Raw genomic sequence first — 16,964 nt, 5'->3', positions numbered from 1 at the left:
GTAATTGAATAATTTTAGTTGCAGACGATTAATTCTGCTATATAAATATTTATGACTGTACACATTTTATTTTTTGAACAGTAAAGTCTGTAGTTGTTACTTGAATTCGGGGTTGAATACGTTATATTAAAACGATTTTGAAGCCTTACCACGTTGTTGCAGTTAATGTCACCGTACATCTTGACAACAACCATGTGGCGTAGTTTCCATTACAAAAGATTTCGTCGTAAGGTTGTTATTTAAAAAAAAAATTCTACTACTTCCTGTACACTTTCCATAAGCCATCTAGTTTAGGTGGATGGTGATTTTCCAGCGCCCATTTCAACAGGCCAATAGCAAAGAAATCCATAAATGCTGCGTACTGTGACTTGACCGGTATGGAATAGTATGAATACTATTACTACTGGTCATGCAATAATAAAATATAATCGTTTTGAAAGTACGTTATGGGGTTCAAATCTTCAAAGTATTTATTTATTCGTATAATGGAAAAAGTATTTATAAAAAAATATTGCAAGGCCAGCAAAGCTATGCCTTACTATTATACAGCGGCGACCATCCTCCTTAACGCTTACGAAGATACCCCCAAATCTCGATGTGTATCCATTAAAATTTGGTAATGAACAGATTACCCAACACTTTAAAATAGTTAAAATATATCTAAATATCATTTAGGATATAAATAAAAAATAATATTCCTAAGCTCAATTCTATCTATATTATTTAAAATATAATATCATAGCATTATGCTCAAAGTTTCAGAAAATACGGAAGGATTGCAACCCCTCTTCAACAGCTACAACCATTTTATAATTCTGGTATAGCTAAGGAAACTGAGAAAAAATAAATATTAATACCGGTAACCTATTTAAGATTTTACACCCACTGACCTTCTTTTTCCAGCAAGTCCCCCGGTGGGACGGTGGTAAGTCTTCAGATTTACAACGCTAGAATCAGGGTGGACACAGCAGACAGCCCAGCCCGATGTGGCTTTGCTATGAGAAAACACACATACTTTCCAACAATTCCATTTTTATTTCTTCCCTCCCCCCAAAAGCAAAGCTGTTTGAATACTACGACTAATATTTTCCTAGTAAGATGAATATAATTTTAAATATTATTGTATTATATATATATCAGCACATAAGTAGCAATGAAGTATAAAAGTTAGCACTCACTATTAAATGACATCATTCTTATATAGCAAAAAGTGTAATTAACTTTCCAGTTGGCTTGTTGTGAAACACAAAGCTACATAATGGGCTGTCTGTGCTCTGTCCATCGTGGGTATCGAAACCCGATTATTAGCGTTATAAACACTTACACTTGCCGCTGAGCCATTGGAGAGGGGGGCTTTCTCTGTTAGAGAAGATTTTGATTAAAATGTTTTTATCCCTAGAGTGAGTTTACGAAACTCACGTTTTATAATTTTGAATATGTTTTAACCAAATTTTTGGAGAATGGGTTGCGATCTTTCTTATTTCTTTATTTTTACTGTAAAGTTAACACCCTCATCACTTAAACATATGTTAACCTGCTTGTAAATATTTTGTGTTATCAACTCCTTCCACAGTTGTCAACAAATTTGAAACTAAGATTATGGAAATGTGCCTATTTCTTAGTAGTGTTGAAACCTTCAGGTATAAACAAACGAACGGACATTATATAATCAACTCTCTGTACATGTTTTAAAGTGTATTTCTCAAGTTTCGAAAGTTTTTTCACAAAATTCGTCTTGACTGTGACTAAGAATTTCAAATTCTAATTAAGATACAACCTTTTTAGCCAAATACACATATTTGATGTAGTTATAACTCCATTTTGACATGTCCTTTCAATATATGTCACTTTTCTTACAAATAATATTTTGTTTACTGTTAAGCACAAAGCTACAGAATGTGTCTGTGGTCTGCCCGCTGCGGGCATCGAGTCCCAGTTTTTAGCGTTATAAGTCCCCACAATTACCACTGAGCCATCGGAGAGCATTTTTAGTACAGGGCTTTGACTTAATATTACTGATATGAAATCTTATACTCTAATTGTATTTGCCTATTTTATTCTATACTGCACACAATGTACCTGTTGTTTACTCAGTATCTCGATAAAAAGTGGAAGGCGTTGTTTTATTAGTCTTCAGAATGCCGGTTTTGCTAAAATGTATGCAATATTATATCACCAATTAGCTTGAAACGATACTTGTCTTAAACTTCTCTACTGGTATGACAAGTAACACAGAAAATTCTAATGGTCCTTTTACAATTTCTTTTTGTATATATATATATACATTTGTGTGTAATTTTCCGGTAAAAATTATTCGAGTAAGCAGGATGGCAGTGGCATGTTTTCTGAAAATATAAATTAAAGCCGATCTTGTGGCAAAAAGTACCTGAATGTTTGTTTTTTATTTTAGAATATTTTACAAGTCTTTCGAACTTTAAGCCATGGATTCAGTGCATTCCCTGGTATATCTTGTCTTTGCTTTATATCTGCATGTGTTTTAAGTGATTAACATTAATGTACAAGAAAAGTTACTTAGTTAAAAGAAAACAGGAGATACTGCGCCAGTATACTTTATTATAGTCGACAATGTTTTCGTTGTTTTTAGCCTTCAGTTAATGAATTGATACACTTCACCTCAGCTGATTCTGTTTTTTCGACTATCTAATTACAGATCTTCACTTTTCTCCTTTATTGTAAGAAATACAATGTACCTTGCTTCACTTGTCTCCTCTACTGTAAAAAATACAATGTACCCTGCTTCACTTGTCTCCTTTATTGTAAAAAATACAATGTACCTTGATTCACTTGTCTCCTCTATTGTAAAAAGATACAATGTACCCTGCTTTACTTGTCTCCTTTATTGTAAAAAATACAATGTACCCTACTTCACTTGTCTCCTTTATTGCAAGAAATACAATGTACCCTGCTTCACTTCTCTCCTTTATTGTATAAATTCAATGTACCCTGCTTTACATGTCTCCTTTATTGTAAGAAATACAATGTACATCGCTTCACTTGTCTCCTCTACTGTAAGAAATACAATGTACCCTGCTCCACTTGTCTCCTTTATTGTAAGAAATATAACGTATATTGGCGTCAGAACTACTCTTTTTTTTTCTTACCTTTAGTCAGCTAAATTAACTTTTCTCTTTGATTGAAGAACGTTTATTTAATTCAAAGTTGTTGTTTTTCTCATAGCTAATAAAAGTTTGCTTTCGTTAATTCAGAGCATGGGTAAAATCCCTAAGTCATCCGTTGGGGATGACCAGAGCTACCTAGCGATTATAACAATTTAACAGCTCTTAGTGATCGAAGAATGCTTTCAAAAGTTTATTTAATGTATACGTAATTGAAATAAATTAGAGATTTGCAATCCACTCAAAATTTCAACTCCATTTCTGAGCCTTACAGTTTTAAGATAAAATTTCCTCAGATTCTTTGGAATGACCACGTTATCTAAAAGACTTCTATAACATTGCCGTGCATTATTCGAACATTCTCAGATTGGAACGTAATCAACCAGTACTGTCTAATTAATCTATGTTCTATGTCTAGATGTCGCTCTGCTGAAGCGTAAACACTGCAAAATGGTTAGATTACTTGATAAGTGTATTTACCAACTCAATTAATTCAATATTTGAACAAATCGTTAGCTTTTTTAAAATTGAGTTCCTATGAACATTAATTATATTAACGTATGGAGTTAACGTTAAACTAGTTATATAGATCGATGTAGATGAAAATATAATGCTAAAGTGTCAAGAAAGTTATTTAATACTCACTTCCACTGAAAATAACCATTTAGGAACATATTTTACACGTCAATTAATTGTTTATAATTAAATTTTCTGGAACTATACTGGAACCGTGTAACGTCATCTATGTAAAACAATTATCGCGGGTTTTACGACAATAACCTATAACATCAATACGAATGTCTTTTGAATTTTACTTTGTACAAAAAACAAAACAAAGCGTAAAGTGTTTTATCAAGGAAGGTATTATTGTTATAGCTTTGAATATTTAGTTATTTCGCGCACTTAAATAAAACTTATAAGATACTGAATTTATAAATGCTCAGATAAAAATAGTTCAGTAACATTTTGACAAACCTAGACGCCTGGGAAGTAATTCTTCACTACAGATTGTGTTGCTGTTTTCTTTATCATTTAGTTGGTAACCTTAAGTTGGGGAAATGAACATTTACTTGAATCTGTAACTTGTATCTTTTTAGTGGCAGGACTTACTTATGATTTTTTTTCATCATAGGCATGCTTGAACGCAATGTAAAGAAGCTTGAAATACAAAAAAATATAGATGTGTAAACGCTTTAGGTTTGCACAGTTTGGGATTTTCTCTCCTTTTCTGACTGATAACGACTTAAAGGATTTCCTGTCTGTTTTATTTTGTTCTCTTTTTATCAACAGTTCTTTCTACTGAAAAATATTTAATTGTATGATGTATCTGCAAAATCAATTCAGTTGTCAGGATTCTCTACAAGATTTACAGGAAACATATTATCATGACAAAAGTAAGCCCACATCTTAAAAATAGTCATCTGTATTAATACCAAATGTCTTTACTTAATATCACATACCAATAAGTTGTATTAAGAGAAAATATAATATTGTGTAGAAAAAAACTGATGTTTTGCATAATCGCTTTGACAGTACTGTACGACCGTGACAGCACTCCAAGGACAGAATATAGCCTTCAGTATAAAAATGCGTGTCATGTTAAGCATTGAACCAGACATTAGAGAGACTTTAGAAAGAGGTATTATTTTAGGACAAGAATTTATTGCTATTCCCTGTGGTTAATTATGGTTTTCGCGTTTGGTTTTGTTGCTTTTTATACCCCATGGTTAATGATGGTTTTCACGTTGTTGATATGTTCCCTGGATACTACCAAAACGAATGTTAGGACTTGCTGACTGAAAATATTGGTCTGCAGACTAACACGAGTGTAACGATTGATATATTTCACCATAAAGAAAGACAGATAGATAGTTAAAGGTTCGTGTCATCGAGAAGAAGCGATACATAACACATTAAAGCAAACTGGTCAGTTGTATGTGTTTAGAGAAATATGATTGTGCTACTCTAGCCAATGGTATAAGCTTTGCTGTGAACTTGCTTTCGGAAACAAAAAATTGATGCTTGGTATTAGCTTTTCTTATACGTTCAACCATAGTCATAATAAACAGCAATACATTGAAATCACTGAGCTCGTTGAAACGCAATTTTTTTTCATAAAAGTGTTATTAGCTTTGAAACTTAAAAGCAGGATGAAATAATCAAACAACAGTATAAACTTATAAAAAATAATAAAATGTTGTCAGAAAGTATTTTAGCTGAATCTTAACTTCAAAGTATAAAACAGTGGATGGCAAAAGCTTTAGTTCAAATTTACTGTCTGATAACTTCTTCCAAAGATATATTTTAATTCTTTTGAAAAAAGTAAGGAGCTGTAAAAATGACAAACTAATTAGAAAATTCACTAAGAAAGTCAGTAAGCAATTCAATAAGTAAAGATATTTTGTTTTGCAAAAAAATTTTGAAATCATATACAGTTAATGCAAACAACGATTTTAATTCTATATTTGACATCATTTATATGGTGATTTGTTGACTGTACTAACTTTGAATACAAAAATAGTACTCAGCTTCTATTCAAAATGAGTGTTCTTCCTGTATATTTAGTTTTCAATATATTTTCCGAGGATAAAATATTTTCATTATATATTTATATATATTGGTTGAATTTAAATACTTCTCATAATGACTGGACGCCTGAAGAATGAGATTTGCTCTGTATCTTATAGTAATTGTTTTCATTACAGACCATATCAAGTTGTCTGTATAAAGTTACATACAGAGCAATGTTTTAACCATTCTTGTGATTGTAAAATAAGTTTTTTTTCATTTTAAGGAAACTAACTAAAATTAATTTGAAAATTTTATAAAACGAAAATAAATCAACGTTGCTTTAGAAATATTCAAAGTGAAGCTAACCCCTTGCTTACCACAAGAGCATACCTTAACAAGCACTTTTCACTCTGAATCTAACAATATATGTCATAGGAGCATACCTTAATAAGGACTTTTCACACTGAATCTAACAATACATGCCATAGGAGCATATCTTAATAAGGATTTTTCACACTGAATTCAACAATATATGCTATAGGAGCATACCTTAATAAGGATTTTTCACACTGAATCTGATAATACATGCCATAGGAGCATACCTTAATAAGGATTTTTCACACTGAATCTGATAATACATGCCATAGGAGCATACCTTAATAAAGATTTTCCATACTGAATCTAACAATACATGATTTGTAGGGTATATTTTCAATAAAATATAAAATCCATCTATATCAAGTATAAAATGTTTGATATTTCGTCAAAATGTTCTAATATTTCTGGGTTCGTATTGATACAGCATACATGGTCGCGAAAGGCTTAAATAAAGAAGTTTGACACCATTGTGGATTTTAAACTTATTTGTAAAGTTCAGATTTTTAAGTATTTAAGGTTTTGGTGTTGCTAGGAGATGTGTTTAAACAGTTGTTCACTTATGTTCATATAGTTTCATGCTTATTTTATCTTTGTTGAATATTTTCGCAATGTTTAGTATAACAACACTTTTTCGTCTTACTCATTCACGCGTCTTGGGACTTTCTTAAAGCACTTTATATCATTTGCACTCGTTTAATTAAAGTCGGTGATCGAGTACGTAGCAGCAACGGCAAATTAAAGCTGATCCTGGTCGTGACGTTTAGACTTCAGTTCTAAGCTGACGTAAACGAGATGTGAGTAAAGGTACCCGAATCTATTCCACTGGAAAATCAAGAACGTCTCGTCTGTAATCGATGACGATATACGCCCAACATTTTTCACTAAAATATGTTCTTTCTTGTGCTGTTTTCAACGAGTAGCATTCCTTATTAATATTTATATGGACTAATTACACCCTAATTAGGCTTAATATCAATACCACAATCATTAGCAAATATCTTTCTGCTATTAATGTATATACCGTTACGTTTTCTTAAGCCTTTATACAAAATTAAAACGACTCCATTTAGAGAAAAAAAAATTGCACAGTAGCTGATACTGAAGTTCGATAAACTGCGCGAATCTTTGTAAAATAAATTGATTATAATTTTACTTCTGTTAACTTTAAGATCAAAATGGTAAAAGGCGTACGTTGTAATAAATAGTTCATACTAAGCCTTAAAGGACTGAATGGATATAATTATTAGTTAAATCTGCTTTCATGACATTAGAAGAGCCAATTGTGATATTTGCATTAACCATCCTTGTTTATTGCACATAGTACATCTCGTACTATTTAAATAAACATTTGTGTATTTACATTTCACCTTTGACTCATATGGGTAGAATGTCACAATATGATAAAGATGTGATAAGTTTGGTTCTGTACTTCTAACCATACTTGTACTCCTAAACGACCAAAAAACGCGTTAGTTTTTTACTTAGTTTGTTAATTACGACTAAGGGGTAGTTCTGTATTTGTTATCAGTATAAGCCTAATTGTTTCGTTTGTTTTAGAATTTTCGCTGAAAACTACCGTAACCTTCTAAATATGGGTTAACTGCGATATGTAAAGTTAAAAACGTGTTTTTAAGTGGTAGAGATGTGCTTTGTGCAGTATACAAGGGGGATTAATGCTTAGCTATCCTACTTTTGAACTGATATAGTAGAGAGCCGGTCAATAGCACCCACGGCTAACCTTATTGCCTGACTGAATAGTGGGATTTAAACGCCACTCTTACAGCACATCGAAAGTGCGGAGCGCATTTTTGCAGCAATGGGACGCAACCTACACACAATCGGACTCACAGTTCGCGCACACTAACCCAGATGCCAAGTCGGATTTACAGTTCCTACACATTAATCAATAGGTCAAGTTTGGTCCATATGAAGAAGAGTGTTTGTTTGTTCGTTTTTGAATTTTGCGGAAAGCTACTCAAAGGTTATCTACGCTAGCCGTCCCTAACGTAGCAGTAATAGACTATAGGTAAGGCAGTTTGTCAACACTAACGCTTGGGCTACTCTTTTATGAACGAAAAGTGGGATTGACCGCTACATTGTAATGCTCCCGCGGCTGAAAGGGCGAGCATGTTTGATGACAGGGATTCGAACCCGTGAACCGCAGGTTGTGAGTCGACCACCAACAGGCCATGCCAGGCCACGAAGAAGCTTATAAACAACCTAACCAACAGGCCAGGCCACGAAGAAACTTGTAAACAATCTAACCAACAGGCCATGCCACGAAGAAGCTTATAAATAACCTAGCCAACAGACCAGGCCACGAAGAAGCTTATAAACAATCTAACCAATAAGCCATGCCAAGCCACGAAAAAGCTTATAAACAATCTAATTAACAGACAAGGCAGGCCACGGAGAAGCTTATAAACAGACTATTGAATATCCTACTTATGTCTTTGGCTTACGTTCTGCGTGAAAAAAACTTTCATTCAAATTATCTATGATTTAACCTGGCTGTATAAAGTCTGTATCTAAATGTTACTGTATTCGATATAAGTTTCTTTGTCTGATTGTAGTTAAACACAAAGCTGCACAATCGAAACCGAGATTTTAGCATTATAAGTCATCAGACTTGCCGCTGAGCCATTGCAGGGGCAACGATAAAAGAATACGTAGTTTCTCACCATCAGTATCTGTACTTTGATTAGTGCCTGATAACATAATAATCTTAGTAAAACATATATAATGGGCTACGATTATTCAAATTTAATATTTTATTTACGGAACTCAATAAAATATTCTGCTTATCAAACTAGACTGTACGTGTGGTTGAGCTGAAGAGATGGGATTGTCATGTTGTGTTCGGTTGTTTGAGGCCCGGCGTGGCCAGGTGGTTAGGGCGCTCGATTCGCAATTTGAGGGTCGCGGGTTCGAATCCCCGTCACACTAAACATGCTCGCCCTTTCAGCCGTAGGGGCGTTATAATGTGACGGTCAATTCCACTATTCGTTGGTAAAAGAGTAGCCCAAGAGTTGGCGGTGATGACTAGCTGCCTTCCCTCTAGTCTTACACTGCTAAATTAGGGACGGCTAGCGCAGATAGCCCTCGTGTAGCGCTTTGCGCGAAATTCAAAAACACAAACAAACAAATAAATCGGTTGTTTGTGTAGATGTATTACATTATTCGAGGAATGTATAATCTCAAATTTTTTGAGGATTATTTAGTATTATATATTTTTTATCTTAGTATATTAAGTTTGTGTTAATTTATTCATCAGCTAAGGGGGAGGGGATATTTACAACCTCTGTTCAGACATGGCTTACTATGGTGAAGGATATGACAGTTATTTGTCAGAAGGCACCAGTGAGTCTAGATTACCGGTAATGGGTAAATGATTTGGATCAGCACGGAAATGTTCACCGGAAGTTAAATTTATATATGGCTTTTTCTAAGCCAGAGCGTCTAGGATAATTTTATGGAATAAGTCATCACTCTCAAGACTTTCTCTCTCTAGAGTCTTTGACGCATAAGTAGTTGGAAACTTTAATTGACATTATTTCAGAAAGTTCAGCGCAGTATATGCAAGTAACATTTCATGAAGACTGGAAGTTTGTAACAAATGATTTCGTCTGTTTTTCACTCTTGTAAGTTCAAATATTTTAATTTTTTAGCCATTATTTTAGTTTTTTACTCATTTTCGCAAAATAAGCCATTTTCGAGTAATCGTTCTCCTAGTTGCCAGAAAAGTCTAGGTCTTTGCAAAGGATGTAATCGTAATTTTATTCATAAATGGAATCCCGGACTATTAAGTAAAAACGTTGATTCTAGTACTGTTAGAAATGAGATCTCATTAGAACATCCACTCCATTAACCAGTATCATATAGCATAATCGTTCATGTAAAATAAAACCCAAATACAATTACAGAGGGTTGAATATATTTTATTAAATATATTTTGAATATTAAAATCAGCAAGTTACGTGAAAAGAACACCCGATATCAAGTTGTGGAGCAACGGCTTATATCAGAACCTCCTTTTGATATTGTTTGGCGCTCGTGGGTAATATGATGCCACCGAACACTGATCGCTTTTGGAAATTGCATGTAACAGCTCTCTGCGTGTAAAATATTCATACACTTAAATTATAAAAATGTGTTCAAATCGGATATATGGAAGAATGGTGCGCTTTGGACATAATAGCCTTACAATGGAATCTTTTGCAATGGAAAACTACTCTGAAGAGCTATTGTTAAGATGCACGGTTGTCAGCTAGTGCAAGACCGGACATTGTGACAGGGGCTATAACAACGGGGTGAGGCTTAAAAATAGTTTTACCATGAAGTACTTAACTTCTATTTCTCTGTGTCAGTATCGATTTCAAATTTCTGAATACAAGAAGGCGAAGGGGTGATGAACAGATGGTGTTGGGTGCGAAGGCTTTTTTTTTAAGGATAAGTGGAACGAAACCTATGGAACATAAATTAAGAAACTTTAAGAACTAACAATAGACTGGTGATGTTTTTTGGACGGGCTTTCCTTGTGTAGGGTTGCCAATTAAGTGAAGATATTGTAATATGGGATATGCAATTTTTACCAGACTCTTTTAGTGGAGCCCCCAGCGGTATGTCTGCGGACTTACAACGCTAGAAACCGGGTTTCGATACCCGTGGTGGGCAGAGCACAGATAGCCTATTGTGTAGCTTTATGCTTAACTTCAAACAAACAAACTTTTAGTGGAAATTTTAAGGGAGGCAAACAAATTTCAGGAATGGCGTCATTGGCCTCCATAAAATATTACCACAACAACGATTCAACAGGCGATGAAAAACTAATTAGTAAGTGTGACAATTTAGAATAACGTCTTGAATTTTTATTTAAATGAAAGTTTTAATGAAGCTGTGCAGATTAATGTATTTTTTTTCTTTTCTGTAGCAATTATGAGTTGATATTTATTGTAAAATTAAAGCAGATTTTAATCACCGAACCGTTTAAGATCTTTGCTTTATTGTTTGTTTCAGCACTGTTCTGTGACTTCTCACCATTTTTACTTTTTACTTCATGCTCCAATATTATTATTTTTTCCATTTTTACTTCACGATTTTAAGCATTTCGTTCTGATTTCACCCCCCCCCAAAAAAAACAACAACCAATAACAAAAAACAAACAAACCCAACAAAACAATTTTTCCTAGATCGATTAAAATTCTAGATATTTATTTTTGGCCGATGCTATTATTTTTTCATTGAAGTTTGGGAAGAAATTTTACAAATCTGTATTTAATTAATATTATTATAAATAAATAGGAATACTTTGAATATGCTTACGTCTTAACTTTTTAACGCAGTTGAAGCCTCAAGAAAACTTATATTTCTGTCTGCAAATTTGTTGAATAGACTTAAAGAAGCACTTCATCAATCAACCGCTGAGCACCAGTGTAGAAATAGAAGGCCAGATCTCTCTTCATTGTTTACCACCAGAGGGTGTGCCAACGCCTCAAATTTTCTGGTTGCGAAATGATGAGATCATTGATACAAAAAAAGAAACAAACTTCATAATCTCCAACGAAGGGAACTTATTAATAAGTCAAGTGCGGTTGGCAGATACAGGTAACTACACTTGTGGAGCCCAAAATCTAGCCAATCAGCGCTTCAGTGAGACCGCCACATTAACCGTTTATGGTATGTGATGATTAATCTTTAAAAGTTTTTCTTTTCATTTTCCACTGTTTTGTGATTTATTTATTTCATGTGCAAATTTGTATCCTGAAGATTTTTTACGTTATAAATACAAAAAATAAATTTGTCAATGTGCATCACGTAACATGTAACATTATAATCAAACAATTGGTTGCATCTAAACGTATTAAAGTAATCAATGTATATTTATTTTCAAACATCATTATTGTGGACTTCGCTGAGATAGCATCCAAATTACGTTCAAAGTAATTAAAAGAGTTATATTTGTGTTTGTTTTGTGTATCAAAAACGAATAGAAACGCTGCTAAGAATGATATTAGAATTATTTTTTGATCTGATTAGGGACTCTGATGTAACAAATGTCTAACTTACAGTAGAGCCACCAATGATAGACATGTCTTTGAAAGCCCAAAACCATTTTGAATGTCTTCTAATTTAAATTATAAATATAGAAACATAACCACTTTATCAAAAAAGGTGACATTTGTCATCAGACTGATTTTAAAGCAAAAAAAAAATGTTTATCATCTTATAAAGCGATATATTTCTAAATAATGGTTTCATGTTTCCACCCCCTTTGAAATCAAAATTCTGTCAGGCACCACGATCCCTAAACCCTTCCCTGCATCATAACTGTGAAAGATAAAATTGAATGAGTTGCTATAAAACTTCGAGTTTCGTTGTTATGAGGCCTTTTCGTAGACATGAAAGGCAAAACATTTTTTTTCTCGCAATGTACCCAATATATGCTCGTAGTTTAAAAATTGGCACGTAAAATGTGTATGGTTATCTAAAGTATTGTATCAAGTTTATAGAAGAAAACAGCTATATGAGCAATTTATGAAAAAATTCATTTTAAGAATATACGTGTAATCTCACGAGTATCCAAGATAATGTTTGCACTTGTAAAGTTTATTATTCTTTGTCAACATACATTCATGGGTAAACTCATTTAGAAGAATATAATTTTACTTGAAATTACCAAGTATGCTTGGCATAAAATTCCCAACTTAGGGATACACAGGATATAGATGAATATGGGTAATATTTTTCCGTGAAACTTAACTGTTTTCATTCGATCCCAGAAGTAAGGTGAACATAGTAAATTTAAAGAACAACACCCAAAAATTATGTTTTCTTTGATCTGTTTTGCTCACGAATATTTTATACTCATGACTTTTTTGAGACATTATTCTATAAATGTAAACATAGATCTATCCACTCTTAGGACACTAAATTAACGCGCTTTAAATTATCACAGGCTGACTAGTGAAGAATGTCATAACATAGAAGGCGTGCGAGTAATTTAACTTAGTTTACAAGCTATTACAAAGGTGTATGTTGTTTATTTATGGTTATAATTTAAATTTTATTTATTTAGATTCGTTTTAGGACAGATCATACCAAATATATTTTTATTGTAATCCATGTTAAGTTATGATAAGGTTTCTCTCCGTCACACACGTTTAACTACACTTTAAACCCCTTTTTACTTTGGAACTGAAAAAAAAAAAAAGCTACCTTCCGCGAAAGGCTTTCGATTTTATTTACAGCTTTTACTTGGAATGGACACCCTCGGAGATGTCAAGTATAAACGCCTATTCATCAAGCTAAACAAACTCTGTCAGGTCTTTTAAGTCGAGTTTCTCTTCTGGGCAAGGCTTTCTGCATGTGGTCCTGCTTGCTTGCACGTGGCCTAGAAACTGGTACAGCCACAGTAGCCAGCAGTTGAAAAATGACTACCCATTAAGCAAGAAGCAAAACAAAATAGTCAACAGAACTTCTCTAAGAGATATTTTATGAGTACTTTCAAGTAACAACTTTAAATTTCTAGCTGTATGTTTACATCTCAAATACATTAATAACTATAAAAATCTTTAGTACTACATAATATTGCCTTTATAGGTAATCAAGATGTGGTTTGAAACACTACTTTTCTGGGTGATTTATCTCAAATACTCGCGTTTTTTCTTACCACGAAATTACATTATATTTTTAAGGCACAAAAATTGTTAATTTGCCTTAAATAGAAAACTACTTCTGATGGCGCCAAATAGCAAATTATATTAAAATTTGTCACTTTTACAAAACTATATTAGTTCATAGCATTTGAAAAAAGTAGTAAGCCTAAAGTGTGATTGTTTTTCGTTATCTTTTCTCTTCTTAACTTCGGCAAAGTGTTGGTATTCTGTGTGCTTTATACATCACAGAAAATCTGGTCCCAACTAAAACAACATGTAACTTTGATGTACAAGATAAATTATTGTGCAGTAGCCTGGAGGTATCTGGTAGCCAGTTAGTTTCAGTGATTTAAGTATATCATACAATGTTAACGATTCAACTCTGTAGGTTAGCTGGTAAAAACTTGTTTTTCGTTACATCATTAGATCCGGGATGGTACAGCTGTTGAAATATCACAATTTTATTTTACACAGTATTCTATCCTATATTAATTCACGTTGTGTGTGTGAAATTATTTGTTTATTCGCGAACTATCCTACAGTTTTGAAGCTAGCACAATCAAATTTGGCAGGCATACTCGGAGTGGCCCGGGGAGGGTATGCTTTATCTGTATGACATAGTCCCCCTACCAAAGGGACTAAAAGCACAGTTGTTCAGGGTCGCTTCGAAAAGGATACCAATAGAGGCTAAAGCGCGCTAGAAGGCTATCCAAGTATCATTGGAGTTCAGGAATAACTTTTCATGGTCGATGAACCCAAATATGGTAACGGATTTTGTTTTCTCGCTCCCTGTGATACCAGGGACACTATATTTGAAATTTAGTTAATATACCCCACTCATAAGCTAGCAGGAATAAACGTGTCACACGTGCTCAGGCACTACAGTCATGTATCGTAACAGGGTTTATTTTCTAGTACGGATCCGCTTTGAGGTAGTGACAGAAGTAATTGGGATAATGAAGGAGTTTGATAGGTACATTGAGGCCCCTGTGATTAATGACGGGGCCTTTGAACCCAGCAGTAGACTCGGATATTTAATGCTAGTTCACTTGAAATTTTCGTGTGTAAAACAGTTATGCCGAAATTCTTCTGTCACTCGTTATCGGTGTTACTAAGCTTTTCTTAAGATACAAACTAGACAATACATATTAATAGTTTTTCCCTCAACAACATATACGTCGAGTATTACAGTATGACGTATGAGTTTAAATTCAACAGCTAAAACAATTGTTTTATTTCATAATATTCGCGTAAAGTGACACAAAGGATTATCTGCACATAGCTGTCCCTAACTTTGAACTGACTAGAAGGAAGACAATTAGTCAACAACACCCACCGCCAACTCTTTGTACGCTCAGCTGAGCGAACAGTGGGATTTGATTGTCACTCTTACTGTGTATCCACGGTCCCAAAGTTGAGAATACAATTTTGTGACAACAGGACGCAAACCATGAATCCTCGGATTTACAGCCTGAACATGCTAACCAATAGGCCAAACTCGGCTCATCACAATTTGAAACTGTCTATTTGAGAACGCAAATTTAAGAATATTTTGAAATTTACTAATTTGGAAATAATATTTGAAGTGTAAGTAAAATATAAAGGTTAAAGGATTTCATAACAGTACCGTTTAAAAATTATAAGATGCATTTGAAAATCTACTATAATATGTAAGAATTACATATTTAGCTGTTGTGGCATAAATAAGTTTGCATCATATATTTTGGTAAAACCTTGTATCCGGTTAAAACAAAGCAATAGAAGTAAATAAAATTTAAATAGTGCGTGTGGCTGTGCGTGTTAATGAAAACTTTTAACATCTGACAAAACAAACCAAAACTTTGAAAAATCACTTGTTAATAGGTATGAACAAGAACTGAAAATGAATTGAAAATAATCGGGGTATTTATTACTTCCAACTAAATACATAAACTGCTGTTATTTTAAGTGTAAAAAACCATTGCTATAAAAAAAGCACAACAAATCTTGTATAGAATATAAAATAGAAGCAACAACTGTTTATTTTTTATAACAAATACTGAATTGATATAACTGAAGTGGGCGAAACGGTTACGATGCAATAAGAGGCCAACTCAAATACAGCTGAAGACACAAATTCGTGTATGAAGTTTTTAACTAATGATACACTGAACGATAAAAAAGAGTTTATGCTAAAATCGTACCACTTTTTATTGGCACAATTTTCGGGATTTATTAAAGTGTGGATATACACACTATTCTATTCTTCCCAAGAGGAATGACAACTAACCAATCAGGGTATGTTGTGTCACAATTATGTAAGGTTCTGAAAGTCGCTTCACCCAACAACAAGGGAATATGTGACTATTACAAAACTCTTTGGTAGGAGTAGTAGTAAAACATCAAAATTTGTTATGTATTCCTCCTCCCATACACACACAAAGAAAGAAATAAAACAATGCCTGATTCAACATCAAAATAAGGAACAAACAAGGAATTGTGATACGTTTTTATATATTTATCTAGCATTATGAAGCATAGAATTGGATATTCCTACCAACATGAAATTTCGAGGACGATAAATAGTGATAGACACAGAAAATTACTGTTCGTCGTATTATGAGCAGATTGAATGAGCCCGTTTGACTCGATTCTTATCAATGCTGTTTTAATTAGAATATTGTCGTAATGACAACTAAACGAGATAAATGTAAAGAACAGCAACACCTGTGTTGAAGTGGAGAATACTTCGGTATATATAGATTACTTTTACTCAAGGCAATATGAAAAATGACCTTGCACGTGAAGAGTACCTCCCTAATTACCTTTAAGTTTTGACATATTAGCTAATTTTGCACAGCTGTAATGGTTGTTACTAATGGGTTAACTTATTGTGACACGTTTCTTGGCTGATGTTATTTACAGTGAACGGAGCCTGGTCCACCTGGAGTCCCTGGAGTGAATGCGATAGTCGCTGTGGTCGGGGATCAAAAATCAGAACTCGCATGTGCACTAACCCTACTCCTCTTAACAATGGTCAACAGTGTATAGGAGAAGCCACTCAGAGGTCTGACTGTACAATGCTATGTCCACGTAAGTTTCAATCTTAAACTAAAGATTCCACAAAATTTTATTTGTTAATTTTGTATCAACTTGGTATATATTATAAATGGGATGTAGTTCAGCTTATGTCGTAAGTTCCAAGCTTAAGCTAAAGATTCTTATACAGACTTAACATACCACAAACTTATATTTGTTAATCATGTTTTTTATCATCTTACGCCTTTTAATGAAGATGGGACAT

At 33.6% G+C, this 16,964-nt stretch overlaps 1 protein-coding gene across 4 annotated transcripts in view; it reads left to right on the top strand.

The window, feature by feature from the left end:
- Positions 1-16,964, top strand: part of LOC106460278 (netrin receptor UNC5B-like) — an 80,724-nt gene that overhangs the window by 18,746 nt on the left and 45,014 nt on the right. For 2 of the 4 annotated variants that reach the window (XM_022386953.1, XM_013919967.2), the window contains exons 3-4: positions 11,418-11,702; positions 16,586-16,753. In XM_022386953.1, the coding sequence (XP_022242661.1) occupies positions 11,418-11,702; positions 16,586-16,753 (453 nt within the window). The remainder of the gene's footprint in view (positions 1-11,417; positions 11,703-16,585; positions 16,754-16,964) is intronic. The other 2 variants (XM_022386955.1, XM_022386954.1) reach the window with 2 other exon arrangements.

Source organism: Limulus polyphemus, unplaced genomic scaffold, assembly GCF_000517525.1.
Source record: "Limulus polyphemus unplaced genomic scaffold, Limulus_polyphemus-2.1.2 Scaffold740, whole genome shotgun sequence".
NCBI lineage: Eukaryota > Metazoa > Arthropoda > Merostomata > Xiphosura > Limulidae > Limulus > Limulus polyphemus.
This window is presented reverse-complemented; position numbering and strand designations above follow the sequence as displayed.